General features: G+C 40.9%; 1 protein-coding gene across 1 annotated transcript in view; it reads right to left on the bottom strand.

The window, feature by feature from the left end:
- mtmr10 (myotubularin related protein 10) overlaps nt 1–17,238 on the bottom strand; it is a 44,977-nt gene that overhangs the window by 8,031 nt on the left and 19,708 nt on the right. The window contains exons 4-6 of the mRNA XM_056244140.1: nt 13,527–13,599; nt 10,225–10,367; nt 212–305 (exon numbers count right to left, since the gene is read on the bottom strand). Of these exons, the coding sequence (XP_056100115.1) occupies nt 212–305; nt 10,225–10,367; nt 13,527–13,599 (310 nt within the window). The remainder of the gene's footprint in view (nt 1–211; nt 306–10,224; nt 10,368–13,526; nt 13,600–17,238) is intronic.

Raw genomic sequence — 17,238 nt, 5'->3', positions numbered from 1 at the left:
CTACATTCTGTCATTTCTTAAAACTGTGTTACAATGCAGCCCAATAATAGCAGCCATAATAATCTTAAAATAGGCCCTGCTATTCACATGAGCACTTTGCATTCCCTGGAAAGTGTCCTCATGTTTTGACTCGCAGGGAGGCTGAATGTATGGACAGCTCAACTCAGTTTGGCAATTATTTGCGGTCACAGTCGCACATGTGTTTTCATACCCGTTGATCCATGGTATCGCTTTCCGACGTATTCAAAGCCAAAGAGTAGCTGAGGGTCAGCAGGGTGGGAGTAATGAGCGATGGCCAGACAAACCTGTGGGAGCACACAAAATGACCTTCATCGTTAGTTTCACTGTAACAGAACAAAAACATGATACTGAAATATAATGCACAATACAAATATTTTGTCATTTACTAACAAACTGTTTGAAGTCAAGTTTACCCTTGCAAATACCAAATGCTCCATTACAAATGAGAAATGTACTTCTCAAATCTTTGGAAGGGATTCGAAAGGGCTTTTGGGAGAGAAAATTAGCATGTGTTCAAATAAGCCATCATAACTGACATTCCTGCCACAGGGCACTGGAAAAATACCACCTGAACTGCTTGATTTAAATTCTAGGCACAAACCAGAGTTAGGTCCCGAACTGGTTTATATTCCCACACCCAGGACTATATAGTGCAGTTTGGGAATTTTTCTCCCTTTTATCTGTTTTCCTGCAACACCTGTTGGTCAGATCAATTGAGATGAGCTTTTCTTGGCACAGATGTTGGATTCAGGCATGGAAATATTCAACAACACTGAGCGCAGAGCACAAGCTAGGCTGAACTTTTACCTTTACAACACAGTTAACAAACATATATTTCTCATGCTGTATTTTACAGATTAGTCTTTAATAAATGCACTCTCTGTATGTCCCACATAATTCATAGTTCACCCAAAAATGAAAATTCTGTCATTATTTAGTCACCCTCATGTCATTCAAAACCATAAGACTTTGGATCTAAGACTAAAAGCATCTTCATTTGCGTTTCAAAGATGAACTTATGGCTTTGGAACAACATTAAGGTGAGTAACATAACAGAATTTTCATTTTTGGGTAAAAGAGTTGAAACTCATAAAACTCAAATAAAGGGTCTTTCACATAATGTGTTTTTGCATTCCACTATACTACTTTCCATTGTTTTTCTAGGTAAACATGTGGTAGAGGGATGTGTTTGACCTCTGCGCTTGTGTCTTTTGCAGCATCTTACGCATGACACAACAGAGGCCCTAAGGGGACATGGTGGTTGAAAAATATGAGATGGGAGGAAAAATAACAAGTCAATGCTTTTGCATACTCTTGCAAAATGTTTGAGTTCCCCTGAGAAACTTTGCATTCCCTCACAAAACCTTTTGCGTTCGCTTGCAAAACTTTTGTGTCGGGGGAACGCAAAACATTTGTGAGTGAACGCAAAAGCACTGCCTGTAACAGATGTCCAACCCAAGTGCAGTTTATTTACATACTGTGATGACATGACATGACATGGCATGTGCCCACCTTGTCTTGTCATTTAGCCTTGAGTTCATGCCATGTCATGTCATGTCATGAACTCAACTCAAAACATAAACATGACGCTTACCACAGTAGTTACAGGGAAATAATACTTGACAAGGAACAAGACTAACATGAGGGCTTAAATACACAAGGCTAAATGACAAGACAAGGGACACCTGTGAACATAATCAAGACAATCAACCAATCAGAACATGACACATATGGCAAGGGAACACATGGCAGGATCACATGACTAAAACAGGGGATCACATGACAGACATGAAACAAGAACATGAAACAAAACCAAAACGTGACACTGCCAAATAATTTTTCATCCCATCTCATATTGTTTTCTTCACCATGTCCTTTTAGGGCATAGGTTCTCAAAGTGCGGCCCGCGGGCCAATGGCGGCCCGCCGAAACATTTCTGGCGGCCCGCGATAACATCTGTAAAACTGTTAAAACTATTGCTTTGAAAAAAATGAATATCTCCGTTTAGTGGTGTTTAGCGGCATCCATAGGCATAAGCGGTAATTACATGGTCCGACCGACCGATCGCACTTGACCTCACTCCCAAGGCCACCAGGAACAGTGGTATTCTACACAGGAATAGGAATCGTGGCCAACCGAAACCAGCACCACAAATCCCATTGCAATTTAAAAGGGTATGTTGACCAAGTAATCAATATTCAATGTGACTTAATAATAATCTTAACAATGTCAAGCTTATTAATAGCCGCGTTTCCATTACCTTTCAAAATGTTCGCGGGCGCGAACACTTGCATTTTCCTATCAACAGTGGAAACAACTTAAACTAGTCTATCATTTCTGGTCATACAGAAAATAATAATGCATTATTCGCAACTACTTTTATTTGTGTAAACTCATAACAAGAAAACGTGCTTTTGTAAAATAAAATAAAACAATCAGTAGCCTAGGCTACTACGCGCTTTCATGATCTCCGTGAACTGGAGCGCGAGAACTGAAACAAAATATAGCCTATGTAGGCTAAAGCTTAAAATGTGCACTTTTAAACAAACAAACTCGAATCGAAAGCAAATAGCCTACCTGATTATGTAATCCGTATGAAAGGTGGATTTCTCTCTAAAAGCGCATCTGCTTAACAGCGGAGATGGAGATATGTTTTTAGCCGACACTTAGAAAACAATAGTTTATTAATAAACAATTAAAATGCCTCGCTGTTTTTTCAGACGCATTTATTATCATTAGCCTATAACTCACCTATAAATCAGGCTAGATCAGACACGTACAGGCTATATGGCTCTTCTCATTCATCACTGCGGGAAAAATATAAATTCCAGGTTCTAATTTGGCCTTAGAAAACCAGTAAAATCGACATGTTTTCCATATTAATTTGTGAATATTTAAAATGTTTAATAAAGGGGCAAAAAGTCATTTAAACAAAAATCTGAAAAAGTCTGTCGATATTTACTTTTTTTGCGCAGCAGTTGGTGAAGCCAGTTCAAATTAAAATTTTGTTCAACTTTGCGTTTTAAAAAGACAACAACCGTTCATTTTTCGTTTTTCAGTTACGGGTTAAAAAAGATAGATAATAATATGCAAATCTGCAATAATGGAAACGCGACTGACAAGCAATGATAGAAATGAATGATGATGATGACTTGTTTGGTAAGCTTCTATTTTAAAAGTTTCTTTCTCTCCCCCCCAAAATTTTCACAAGTTTTGCCAGGTTTAGCCTCAGTTATGAATTAAAATGTGTTTATTGCAACTAATGTAAACTGTAGAGATGCAACCTGGTCATTAAAATAATTTCAAATGGGATTTTCTTTTCAGTTTTTTTTTCTTCGTTTTCTCCCCCGCCACTTTGGCGGCCCTCAGTTCAATGTTGGGTTCCTAAATTGGCCCTCACCTATCAAAACTTTGAGAACCCCTGTTTTAGGGGCTCCGTATGACGGTCACTGTGTTCTATAAAAAAAAAAGCAGCGCTCAAGTTAAAAGAAGTACAACCTTTAAAATACACATCTCTAGACCTTGTGTTTTTTTTTTTTCATTACACATAATTACAATGCAAAATCGCATTCTGTGTGAATGAATCTCTTGCTTCTCAAAGAAAGAATTGAATGCTTGTACTGGTAAAATGACATCAACGTTTTCAGTTGCTTGTTTGTCAGAAGTGTTTTCCTAAGGAGATAGGTATAGGAAACTCTGAAGAAGATAAACCTGCTCTAGGGACAGAAGTAATGCTTCCTTTTACAGTCCTGTTACCCATGTACATACTATGTACTTATTATAGTAATTACAATTACTGGGTAATAACTAGGTACTAACCCTGAACCTACCCCTAAACCTACCTTATATTAGCCAGTACTTTCTAGGTAAGTACACTGTAAGTACACGTAAGCAGGGCTTGACATTAACACCCGCCAACCCGCCAAATGCGGGTGCATTTCACCCGTGGCGGGTAACACAGTCACTCTCACTAGCCACTTTGGCGTGTTGAAGATTTGTAGTCTTGTCAAAGGACATCTGACATAACAAACGAATTGCAATTTGACACTATGCCACTACCACTCCCATGAGTACCACCTGCACATAGTTTAGTGTTTGCTCATTGGTCCATTCGTGAATCCTCTTGAACGACAACACTGCAAACAAGAAGACACGCGGAGATTAAACTCGCGGACTGTGCGACGAACTGGGCTGTTTTAGTCTGCCCTTAATTATCAACTTAATGTGATGATATAGCAATCTTTTTTTAATAGCAGGAGAATCCAGACCACCGGCGTGTCTCACGCTCTCCTGCAGTGCCGCTGCGCGAGGGTGCGCGCGCCAAACGAACGATCATCACACGCGACTGGTCGCATACACACACACATCAACACAGCGTTCAGTCAGTTCGTGAGTGTGCATGGCCGGTATTAAAGCAAAAATCATCTTCATGATTAAGGGCCACGGTGTAGGCCTAACTACTAGCAGGGCTGCCCTTATGTCACGTCATATCACAACTATCTTTCCAGAGTTAATTCTATGTTTTAATAAAATTAATCATGCCATGAAAGAAAGCAGGAGATGCGCTTGTGGGAATAATCTGGAAAATAAAGACCTGTAGGCCTATACTTGTTTCAGGTGGACATATCTCCAGTTACTCAGAGCTTCATGATGATAATTATTAAGTCAGAGCTCTGAGGAAAAGCTGATGCAAAACAAACAATCCAAAGTCCTATATAGTCCTATATAGCCTATATAAAGTTGTAATCCTGGTGCCTTAATTGTGGATTTTTTCTTTAAAATTATTATTTATTCTTTGCTCGTTGTTTCTAATGCAGATAATTGTTCTACTCTGTATTGCAGTATTTACTGCTGTAAAACAAAAAACAAACAAACAATGCAGCACTTTTATTATATACAATAAGAAGCTATTTTATGTGTGTATCTTAGACAACATGTTATCAAAAAAGGAGCTTAACAACCTTATCAGAGCTAATGATAATATTAGTTCATTTTAGCACGTTTTCAGCCCCATTGTCAATTTTAATCATATAAAACGTACAACAACAAAACTGTGGCTAGTAAAAATGCTGCGTGGCTAGTCATTTTGGAAAACCACTAGCCACATTGGCTAGTGAGCAAAAAAGTTAATGTCAAGCGCTGCACGTAAGTACTGTACTGTAAAAGGAAGTGTTACCATTTCGGACAGGATATTATGAAATTACCAGTTGACTTGTTTCCATTGCTCATAAAGAAAAATAAAGTATTTTTAATTCCACTCAATATTTAGCCTAGCATATACAAAAATGGTAGCCTGGTCCTACCAGACTCTCGTACACATTTCATTTGTACAGAGAGTCTGGCCACTCTCCACTGACAAACTTCCTTGAAGGCGGGTACTCTGTTGAAGTCCAGAGTCACTCTGGAACTGCCATAACCAATCGCTAACGTTTGGTCGTGGCGTATGTCTACAGCTCAAACTAGCGCACCTCAACGTCATCGTTCTCGCCCACTCCCTCTGTTCGCTGATTGGACCGGTAAAAAACCCAAGAATATACAGCAAACCCAGACGTAGTACTGAAAGAAAATGAAAATTGAGCAGAAGTACGTAGGAGGGCGGGGCCCGGCTACAAAAACGTCTCATTAAAACCCAAAAGCACACATAAAAGAGTCCCTCCTCCATAATCCAAATACAATATTTGACATTTAGTTCCTTTTTAAACAATCTGAGCTGAGATGTCTAACTGACCCCCAGAGCTCTCTGCATTTGACTCACTTTGGCTCCTCCATAATATTAGCAGCAGAATATGAATAAGCAGTGCGCATTGCAACGGCTGTCAAGGAAACGCACTCTACTTGCCCTTCACGTAAGCTCCATAGTTTAGCGTTCAGTGGCACTGAGCAACAAAAGCATCAGAGAAGCTCTGGAACGGAACTTCAGGATAAATGTGTGTGTTTGCTAGGCGCTCAGAAAGTGAGAACCGCGCTCAATGGGCTTTTTGTTCCTCTTGTTTTCGTGGTGCTTTTCTTGACCCTTTCTCCCCCTTCCTTCACACATTCTCAGGAGCTGGCAGACTGTTTAGAGCTGAACTCTGGCATCTCTTTTTTCCTTATCCCCCCTTACTTCACTCTTTCTGTACCTCCAGTTATTCCCCTTAGATTGTGGGCCCTGTATTTGGTGGATAACTGCAGGTGAAAAGCTTGGCTTCCCTCAGTCTTTTTCCCATTACTGAAAGAAAAACTCCCTTTTCAGCTTTCAAAAATATAAACAGCTCTTAATGCAGCCTTTGAGATTCTAGTGACTAATAAATGATGACTAACAATCATTCCAAAGATGCTGTGGAAACCATTCATTTCGCTCTTGAGTCATGCTACAGGAATGGCCAATCAGGGCTCATTATGCTGCAGGAATGACGAACAGGAGGCCGTTCTCCTCTTCTGACAGCCTTTGAGTCAGGAGCACAATGTGGAATGTTCGTTTTACACAAAGTTCCACATTGCCTGGCAACAGCAGCTGTTGTGAAGCAACAGGATGGGTTTGTAGGCCGGTGTGAGTCACAGAACTCGGACTTCATCGCATGATCTGATCAGCTTGTATAAAGAGCTCTTTTTATCTGCTTTATGGCACAGATTTATATAACGGTAGGGAGAGACATTCCTCAACAGAACATGCTTTATTTTATGAGGCAGAGAGCCTCTGATGGTTTTGGTGGGAACTTTCAAACACTTTACTACAGTGCATTTTTTGTCCTTTTAAGTCTATCAGTAGAGAAAAGTAAAAAAAAGAAGAAAAAAAAGACATTTGACCATTCGCAAAGACCCGCCCCCTTTAGTTACTGCTGCTATGTCCGACAAGCCACGCCGCTCTTACGCCACACACCATGTTCTCACACAGTGAAATATACATCGCGGAGCAAAGAGGACACTGACAACGTGCCAACAGACAGGACAGAGCAGGTTACTTTTGATATAATAATAATAATAATAATTCATTACATTTATATAGCGCTTTTCTAGGCACTCAAAGCGCTTTACATAGAAGGGGGGAATCTCCTCAACCACCACCAATATATATGAAACAAAGTCTCAACTTTTTTAAATTTAAACAACAAGTGTCAGATCGCTGTAGCCTCTTAAAGCTGCTTGTGAACCAATCATCTCTTCCTTCTAGTTAATTTATAGCATCAAATAAACATGAAAGAACATAAGAAGGAATGTTGTTTTAACCGCGGAAAGACATCAGTACACTCCGTTTTTCAAGTTCAAATCCACCGACATTAATCTAATAACTCTCCTGACTGCTTTGTCGGACAAAAATGGTCATTTGTCAATATACGTTCTTTGGATACATTGTGTACACATTAATCTCGGACCCATCGTCTTCTTCCTCATCTAATTTCTGTCGCTCTACATACGTCATCTGGTATAATTGAAACGATTTGGCTATGAGCTACGTACAGGCGCATTTGATTGACATACTTAGCACCCAATAAATGGCTCTGGGCATTCGTGAACCACGCCTCAAATACGAGAAAATGAACATGTGGTCCCCAGACCAGTCTAAAGGTAACTTCGCGTCTGCTGCCATGTTGGATAAACAAACTGCTTCAGTGTGTCGCATAGACGTCGTCATCGTCTTGCTGCTCCCTCCCCGTTCTGTGATTGGTTCCCTAGATGAGGCGAAAATCTGGTCCATGGTATATAAACAGTAGTGTATGAGGTTAAATAGTTTATAAATTACTCTTTTTATAAATCACTCAAACACTGTCCAGCAGCAACACCACTGGACAAAGTTTATTTGGCCTCCCTTGAGCTCATTTTGGCCTCACAGAGGTCCTTTAAACTGGAGTGCATGTGAAGGGGTTACAGCAAAACACATGTGAAAAGTAATGTTAGAGGAGCCAGTGCCTCCAAGTCACTGCAATTGGCTGATTACACTGTCTTTATTAAGATTAATGCCTGACTCTTATGACTGCAAAAGGTCCACAAATCCATATCAATGAAAACTGATGAAAATGAATGGACTAATTACAAAGTAAACAATTAGCCCATATGAACTTTACCAATGAAATTCCCATGCAAATGGAAATTAACTTAAAATGATCTTTGAGTAAGTTTTTAACCACAAAGTTTGGTTAAATTAAATGTTTACAGGAGTTCATGATTAATGATTTGAATAGAAGGTGATTCTTAAAGGGATAATTTCACTAGAGATGCTCCGATCAGCATTTTGGGGCCAATCACCGATTACCGATCACCAAAATCATAATCTGCCGATTGCCGATCACTGCCGATCACAGAATGGCAGGGGAAATGGGAATCTTTTATCTATTTGTGTCAGGTTACAAAGTCTAAAAAGATCAAATACTCCCAGAGTATTTCTAACTATGACAAAAAATATAAAATATTTTAGATTACTATAAGCCGTCCTTCAAATAAGACATCAGAAAAGCATAATTACCTATTTAAAACAAAGGTAGTTGGCCTAAGACTGAAATACAAGGGAAGACTAATGATAAGTGTTAGCATAGACGTAATTACGGGTGGGACATGTCCCCACCACTTTTGAAACATCTCGCGGCACGAATGTACCAATGCAAATAGAGCATTCATTTTGTTCATTTGTTAAATAAGAGGTGATCTAGCACTGAAATGTTTTTTTTTGTTGTTGTTTTTTAAGTGATCAAAGTGCTCGTTGCCGCTGCGATCAGTGGCGCGGATACTGTGTTCTCTTGTGGCTCGCTCACAGTCTTCACACGGACGCGCACTTCAATCCGTTGTGGAGACTCTCTATTCGTTCCGGTGAAATTACAAAACAAAATATATACACAAACGTGTGCCTGCCTGATATACAACAACTGATAAACATAATCGGTTTTGATGAGAAGAAAAAACCCTACACGAGTGTGGATTAGAACCCAGGACCTCTGACACGCTAGGCAAAAGTTCTGCCACTAGACCATTAGAATACTTATCTGACACTTTGAGGAGAACTCATGTTGGCACTGGCAAGCTCCGCTCTGCTGTTGTGTGCCCGTGCGCTGCGCATGCAGGTGGAAAAAAGTTGCGCGAGTAATTTACGTCACGTGATCTGCTTTTTTGATTGGTGCTTTTGGGGTTCGCCGATCAAGCTATTTTTAGCCAATATCGGCCGATCAATCGGAGCATCACTAAATTTCACCCTATATTTGTAACCAAACCATTTTAACTTCTATTGTATATAAAAAATAAATGAATAAATACATTCTTAAAATATCTTCCACAGACGAAAAATATGTAAATGACAGAATTGTTATTTTTGGATGAACTATGCCTTTAATAATTATACCCAAACATCAAATTAAATTAACACAAGATTCTTGCTACTGACTTGTCTTACTGTTATAATATATTTTGAAGCAATGTAAAAATATAAGGTAAATGGGATCTTATATGCACATAATCAGGAAACCATGATTTCATTTCTCTTTTTTTTAGTTGTATTTTATTGTATTTTATATTATCTCTTTGAAATTGACCCAGCACTTTGGTACACTCAATGTTTTGTTTTTTAAGGTGCTTTATAAATACAGTGTTTTGTTTTTTTAAGGTGCTTTATAAATACATTTTGATTTGATTTGATTTGATGAGGGCTTTGCATGCGCATTTCAGAATCTGCCAAATGCCACTGGTTTGCAGTGGGATCAGTGTCCACCAGACAAAGAAGGTGGATGAAAGCAGTGCTGTCTAGGTAAGGAGAAAAACTATAATCCTCTCATCCTACAACCTCTCAGTAGGGAAGGGGAGACGAAGAGAGGAGAGACTTCCTGAAACACCACAGGCCTACAGTTCTAGGAAAAGATTCTTGCTTAAGTGGGACACCGACAAAAAAAAAGAAAAGATTAAGGCTAAATGTGTGCATAAAACCGCATACACAAAAAGGCAGAACACTGACTGAAATTAAAACAAATCATAAATCCACTTCATTCCAGGACTGGACCCAATAACATGCAGGAATTTCTCATACGTGTTTACAAATTTTACTTCAGGGAAAAACATCCAGACTTCAGTAGGGGCTGCAGACAAACCTATTAGCTCTTAATCCTCTCTCATACTAATCCGAAAGCGTCAGGAACGCGGAGGAGTGTGAGCATGTGTGGGAGTGTGTTTGGGTGCAAGAGGCTGTGAGGCTAGTTATTTTATTGTGTGTGTGTGTGTGTGTGTGTGTGTGTGTGTGTGTGGTACCTTTTTAGCACTCTCGGGTCCAGCTTCATCAAAGCGGAATCGGATGATGCGGAAGTCTTTGCAGTAAAGGATAAGCTCTGTAGGGTTAAATTTCAGCTTCTGATTGGATCCTAAAATCTTCTGCTTCCCCTTTACATCATTCACTATTAAAAAAAAAACCACACAAAACAATCTTATTTGGATTTTGTAACCATTACTGATAGTGATGAAGAGAAAGACGACAGGTAATGATGGGGAGACGATGGGAAAAAAGATTGTGGCAAGAGGCAGAATTGAACTTGTCATTTGCACAAACACTACAACACTACAGCAACATGTGTCAGAGAATGTGTACTTACTGCCAAGTTTACTAATCTCACTATTGGATAGTACATGTGCTAGTGAGCAGGGGGAGTATAATCTGTATTATGTGTAATCTATATTACATAATATTCAGGCAAACAGTCTGAAGGCACAAAAAAAATCATGACCTGGTACTAAAAAAGGAACAAAAAAATAACAAAGAAAAATAATAAAGGCAGTTTTCCTTCCCTAAAGTAACTACCAAAGAATACAGAAGTGATAATTAAGACCACTTTATCATAAGAGGAGTTCCTCTACCCAAGTATCATGTATATCCAGCAATGGATAGAAAGAAGAAAAACTCATATTAACTTAATGTTAGCAGAACTGGTGTTTTAAAAAGCAATATCACACAATCATGTTGTTTATACATGTATTGTAAAATTTGAAAACTCGCAAAATCAGATTAAAATCACTTTTGACACACTGAAGTGGCTTGAAACGGACAGCATTATTTGATGTTGACGTAATTTCCACTGAAACAGGAAGAGACATATCGAGGAGTTCTTTCCCTTTTTTAAACAGCCAATAACGTTTCGTTTATATCACAGCTTAGCCAGAGCCGCTGAGCTCGGCAAAGCCGCATTTGACAGCCACAGTCTATAATAGATTTAATATGAAACTGAAATTAAAGCAAAACAGCGACCATAATCGTACGAGGATGTGTAGTTTGAAAAGTGTGTACTTTATGTTGTTATCTCTTCAACCTGTCAGTGCTGTATCTAATGCCGTGTCTGCCTAACCGTTTCTCCACCTAATCTCCTCCATGTCGTTTTAAAATACAGCATTCTGTGTAGAATTCAAATGGGTCCAAGTCCGATACGTTTTGTGCGTATAATTCTATACGAAGACCACAGCACAAAATGTATAATTCTGTTCATTAATTGATGTTTGTTCATAATAAATCAACTGATGTTAATTAATACATCTTATCCTAGATTAATACATGCTTCAAAAGTATTGTTCATTGTAATTTCATGTTAATAAATGTAAATATAAAGAAGCTATTGTAAAATGTTACCAAACTACTGAAGGCTCATTGTGTTGTAGATAAAGGTGTAGTATAATAGGCTACTTTTGTAAGAAACTCGTATTATTATAAAAAAAAAAATAAAAAAAAATAAAAGAATGAGCAGATAAGGTCTGTTGGATGTGGTTCAAAATTAGCTTTCAGTCCTGTAATTAATACAGTATAGACAGCCTCCAAGGGCACTATCCCAGACTGCAGGGGTCACTCTGCCTTACTGACAGATCGAAGCCTCAAAGAGAGTGTTTTTTCCAAGCCTGAATCTCTTATAAAGGTCTTTTTGTTGAATCCACACAGACAGACAGTGAAAAAAAGGAGGAGGGGGGGGGGGCCTTAGGCTTCATGCTCTATCTGTTTAGCACAGCAATTCAACACTTGGGGGGCTAAGTCAGCAATGGGGGGAGTGCAAGTAACACAAACAAGATTAATCGCGGCCAGGCTCAGGCTGCAGTCTGGCTGGATGAGCTCATCTACAGCTATGCTAAAAACAGCCACCCAAACAGGTTCTGCAGCTACGCTACACTATCACGAATGTACGCATTGCTCGTGGAAACATCCAAGCGAAGGGGGTTACAGTCATTTATCTAGGACACATGATCGTTTTTGTTATGTTAATACAAATGCTGGGAGAACACACAAAGGGAGATTAAACTTAGTACTGAGGTAGAAAGAGAGGTTACACTTTTTTTCTATGGTCCACTTTAGACATTCTTCTAACTAAGTTACTTTGTAATGACATGTCAACTAACTGTCATTATAGTATTAGTAGACTGTAGAAGAATGTTATATTACGGTTAAGGTAAGATGATATGTACTTGCAAAGTCACTTATTAAACTGGGAGTTGTGAAAAATATGATACACCGGTGTTTTGGCAGATGAGAAGTCTATCTATGTATCATCTTTTTACTCTTTTAATTCATTTTATAACTGTATCATATATCTCTTTTAATTTCTTTTATAACTGTTTTAATTTTCCTTGCTTTTATTTTGTGATTATTTTAATTCCTTTCTGTAAAGCACTTTGAATTGCCATAGTGTATGAAATGTGCTATATAAATAAACTTGCCTTGCCTTGCCTTATAGTCAGGAGAATGTGTGTTGGGGGAGCATCAAATACTCTACTCTACTACAATACTCTACTAATACTGTAATGAGAGTTAGATGACATGTAGTTGCAGTTACTTATAGTTAGTAGAATGTCTAAAGTGGACCGTCGAAATAAAGTGTTACCGAAAAGAGATGGAGAACAACCCAAGTTTAAAAAGAAGGAAACCAGCGACAGTATAAAAACACATTTGCAGGCAATGAAAACGAGGAGAAAGGAGAGAACGGCAGAAAATTAAGAACAAAGATCTCAGTGCAAAACCACGTCAAGCACAACAATGATCAGTCACTTTTTCGAGACCCTGGACTGGGTGATGGAAGTATTTTTTTCCAATCATTTTAATTCTCTTTAAATTTAAACAATTTAAGCTTCAAACCAAAACAAATTGAATCGCAACTTTACAAACTATAATTTGAAGCAAAAAAAAATAAAAATTACGGATGACTTTTTGCGAACATCAAATCAGCAGCAACCACACATTGCAAAAGTATTTACTATTAGCATCAAATATAATATCATAAAATTGTTAAGAACACATATTGCCAAGTTCACTGCAAGTGCAGGAAACTGATTCGATTATGTCGTTCACAACGCTGTATGCGTGTGGGAGGATCCAATATGTTTGAGGTTATGAAATCCTGCCATAGAACAGTTTAGTCAAGCCGTATTACTCTCCTCTATAGTGTGCACACTATAACTGCTAAGCTGATCTTTGATAGTCATTCAATTGATAGTAGAAAACAGAAGCAGAAAAAGCCTGAAGAGTGGCAGGTGGTCTGCAGGTGTTGTTAAGCATGGTGAAGTATGTTCATGTGCTGTTGAATTACCTGTTACTACCTGCTCCACACAAGCCAGTGAGATATCATGCTCGCCCAGGAGGCGGTGGGTGCACTGGAATCTCTGTGAACAGTAAAAAAAGACAAGGATTATTTCTGATTCACTTGCTTATAATCTTTTTGTTGACATTATCCCTGCAAAGAGAACCTAATGAGCTATGGCTGGCTTCCATATGAACAGATGTAATGGGTGACCTTTATTAGCTTTAAAGGTTGTATCAGCGATTTCAGGCCCAAAAGGGGCCCAAACATAAATGATCACATTCATCTAATCTTTCCTAACGATCCGCTAACTGCCCGCCCCATAAGCAGGCCATCAAAAAAACGCGTCTCTGAAGGCAGCCTAGGCTCTGAGATCTGCACACAAAAACAATTGGTTTCACCAACCACTCAAAACCAAAATAAATAATAAATAGTGTTCCAACCAATCACCGACAGGGGGTGGGTGTTGTGAGGTTTTGTGCTCGTGCACGGCTGCATGCGAAGTCTGAGCTGAAGAAAAAGCCAGCGTCTATCAACGAACAAGAGAAATTGAACATGGCTGAGTCAATCCCCAAGAGGAGGAGGATTAGGGCGAGGGAATACCATCGTGTTTATTCCAAGACACGAATAGTTGTCGGGAAGGCTTTTGAAAGGTGGAGAGACTTTGCGCGTGCATGATGCGAGCTAACTTGGTTTGTTTGGGATCTCGCTTCAACACAAACAAAAGTGACGTTACCTACAATCGCTGATACAACCTTTCAGGGCTGTAGTACTCGGACTTGGTACTGGTATTCGGACTTGGACTTGTCTCGGTCTCGGCCACTGGTCTTGCCAAATATGGCTTTTGGTCCCGACCGAGTCCATGTGTCTTTTTTATGTTCCCAGTAACGTATTATTGTAGTATGCACCCGCAGACTTCCACAGAAACCTCCGCAGATTACCGCAGATTGTAGTGCCCGTCATTGACAAGTACGACCTGCGCGTGTGTGATTTCTTTTCTATTTGCTACTGCAATACCGGCGCATAGCTGAAATAACAGATCTGTCTATTCACTGCCAATCATAATATGAAATTGCTATATGGACTAGTCACTGTGAATATTAAAGACTGCTATCAAATCTGATTGTTCAGCGAGTCTCTGCAAGTGAGTGCCGCAGGTTCGTGTACTACACATACTCAAGTACACGTTTATCTTCAGCATTTCATCGTCAGATACACTCAGAAACCCGTCAAAATAAAAGTTCGGTTTAACGTGAAGAAATTACCACAGATATATTTTACTGGAGTGAAGCTATATTGTCATTTAGTTGCTCAAATGCTCAGTAGGCTACTAGTAGCCTACCTAGCAGTGGTAATAGTAGTGGGTTGGTGTTTGTATCAGTTCTAACACTGCTATTATGAGGTATCACCATATGTCATCATTCTTTTTTCTTTAGATTAGAAGATTATATGATATCAAGGGGAATGTCTATACTTAAAAATCCTGGGGGTTGTGACACTGTTTTTGCTTTTAGATCAACAAATAATAGCCCAAAATGATTGTCATTTAAGGTCAAGACTTTTTTCCTGTCCTGGACTCGGTCTTGACTCGGACTCGGACTCAAACCTTTTTGGACTCGGTCTTGTCTTGGACTCTAACCTCTTTGGACTTGGTCTTGACTTGGACTCGACTAGTCCTGGTCTTGGACTTGTCTTGGACTCGACAAAGGTGGTCTTGACTACAGCCCTACAACCTTTAAATAATGTAACTGTCACAGTTCTGTCAATTTGTCTGGGTTTTCTCTTGGGTTAGTGACAGAGCTGTGACACTCCCGGTTTGTCATGTGTTTGTGTTAGTCTGGTCTGTTGTGAGCACATGACAAAGTCTTGTTATTTCTTGTGCCATGTGCTCTCCTGTCTATTGTCTAACCCCACCCATCTTGTTATCTCATTATTGGTTAATTTTCCCCACCTGCCTACCTTGTTACCTCTTTCGTTTGTTGGCCTATTTAATCTCCCTGTGTCTGCAGTCCTGTGCTGATTCGTTGTACATGTTACATGTGTACCTTCCCGTTGGTTTCTGAGCTTTGGAGTTTGTACCTTACCTGTCTGTCGTCCAAATAAACCACTCTGCAACTAAATCTACGTCTCTCGTCTCTCACACGTGACAGAACGAATCAGCCAACATGTGGATTCAGCGGAACGAACTTTGTCCTGCGGAGAGGGAGAACGGGATCTCCTTATTCAAATACTTCGCCATGTGCGCTCAGAGGAATGAGGATATCAGGGCAGCCGGCGGTCAGTCGGGAAGAGGTGAGACCAGGACTGCGACTGGCAACCATATTAAGACCCCTGCTGACTCTCAGCGGTTCGAGGGAACCCGGTTGGCCAGTAGGATGGTCTCTCTTCCGCTGGTCCCGAAACGGAGGAGGAGAAGGAGGACTTCCTCCGTGACAGTTCCGGTGGTCCCTGTTCCGGTGGTCCCAGTTCCGGTGGTCCCAGTTCCGGTGGTCCCAGTTCCGGTGGTCTCTCTTCCGGTGGTCCCGAAACGGGGGAGGAGAAGGAAGACTCCCTCCGTGACGGTTCTGGTGGTCCCGAGTCCAGTGGTCCCAGTTCCAGTGGTCCCGAGTCCGGTGGTCCCGAGACGGAGGAGGAGAAAGGCCTCCTCAACGACTTGTCCGGTGGCTCCTAACCCAGAGATCATCCCGGAGGTGACTGCCATCCCTGACGCGCCGCCCAGGTGCCTTGCTCTGCCGGCGCCGCCCAGGTTCCTTGCCCGGACGGCGCCACCCAAGCGTCTCGCCCTGACGGCATCACCCAAGCATCTCGCCCTGACGGCGACATCCAAGCGACTCGCCCTGTCGGCGCCACCCAGACGCCTTGCACTGCCGGCGCCGCCCAAGCACGTCACGTCTGCCGATCCAGAGACTGTTCTCGTCACGTCTGCCGATCCAGAGACTGTTCACGTCAAGTCTGTCCCTGAGCCGGTGTCTGTCCCTGAGCCAGTGTCTGGGACTTCCTGTGCCTGGACTTCCTGTCTTCCTGTGCCTGAGCCGGTGTCTGTTCCCGAGCCTGAGCCGGTGTCTGTTCCCGAGCCTGAGCCGGTGTCTGTTCCCGAGCCTGAGCCGGTGTCTGTTCCCGAGCCTGAGCCGATGTCTGTTCCCGAGCCTGAGCCGGTGTCTGTTCCCGAGCCTGAGCCGGTGTCTGTTCCCGACCCTGAGCCGGTGTCTGTTCCCGAGCCTGAGCCGGTGTCTGTTCCCGAGCCTGAGCCGGTGTCTGTTCCCGAGCCTGAGCCGGTGTCTGTTCCCGAGCCTGAGCCGGTGTCTGTTCCCGAGCCTGAGCCGGTGTCTGTTCCCGAGCCTGAGTCTGTTCCCGAGCCTGAGTCTGTTCCCGAGCCTGAGTCTGTTTTTCCATCTTAGAAACATTGCTAAATTACGTAACATGCTATCTGTTTCCGATGCAGAAAAGTTAGTTCATGCATTCATGACCTCGAGACTAGATTACTGTAATGCTTTATTAGCCGGTTGTCCTGCATCCTCAATAAACAAGCTACAGTTAGTGCAAAATGCAGCCGCTAGAGTTCTGACTAGGTCAAGAAAATATGATCATATAACACCAATTTTATCATCTCTACACTGGTTACCTATCAAGTTCCGTATCAATTACTAAGTACTATTACTGACCTATAAAGCCCTAAATGGTTTAGCTCCTGTGTATTTAATGGACCTTCTATCGTTCTACA

The sequence above is a fragment of the Rhinichthys klamathensis genome, unplaced genomic scaffold, assembly GCF_029890125.1.
Source record: "Rhinichthys klamathensis goyatoka isolate OS25496 unplaced genomic scaffold, OSU_Roscu_1.1 h1tg000931l_1, whole genome shotgun sequence".
NCBI lineage: Eukaryota > Metazoa > Chordata > Actinopteri > Cypriniformes > Leuciscidae > Rhinichthys > Rhinichthys klamathensis.
This window is presented reverse-complemented; position numbering and strand designations above follow the sequence as displayed.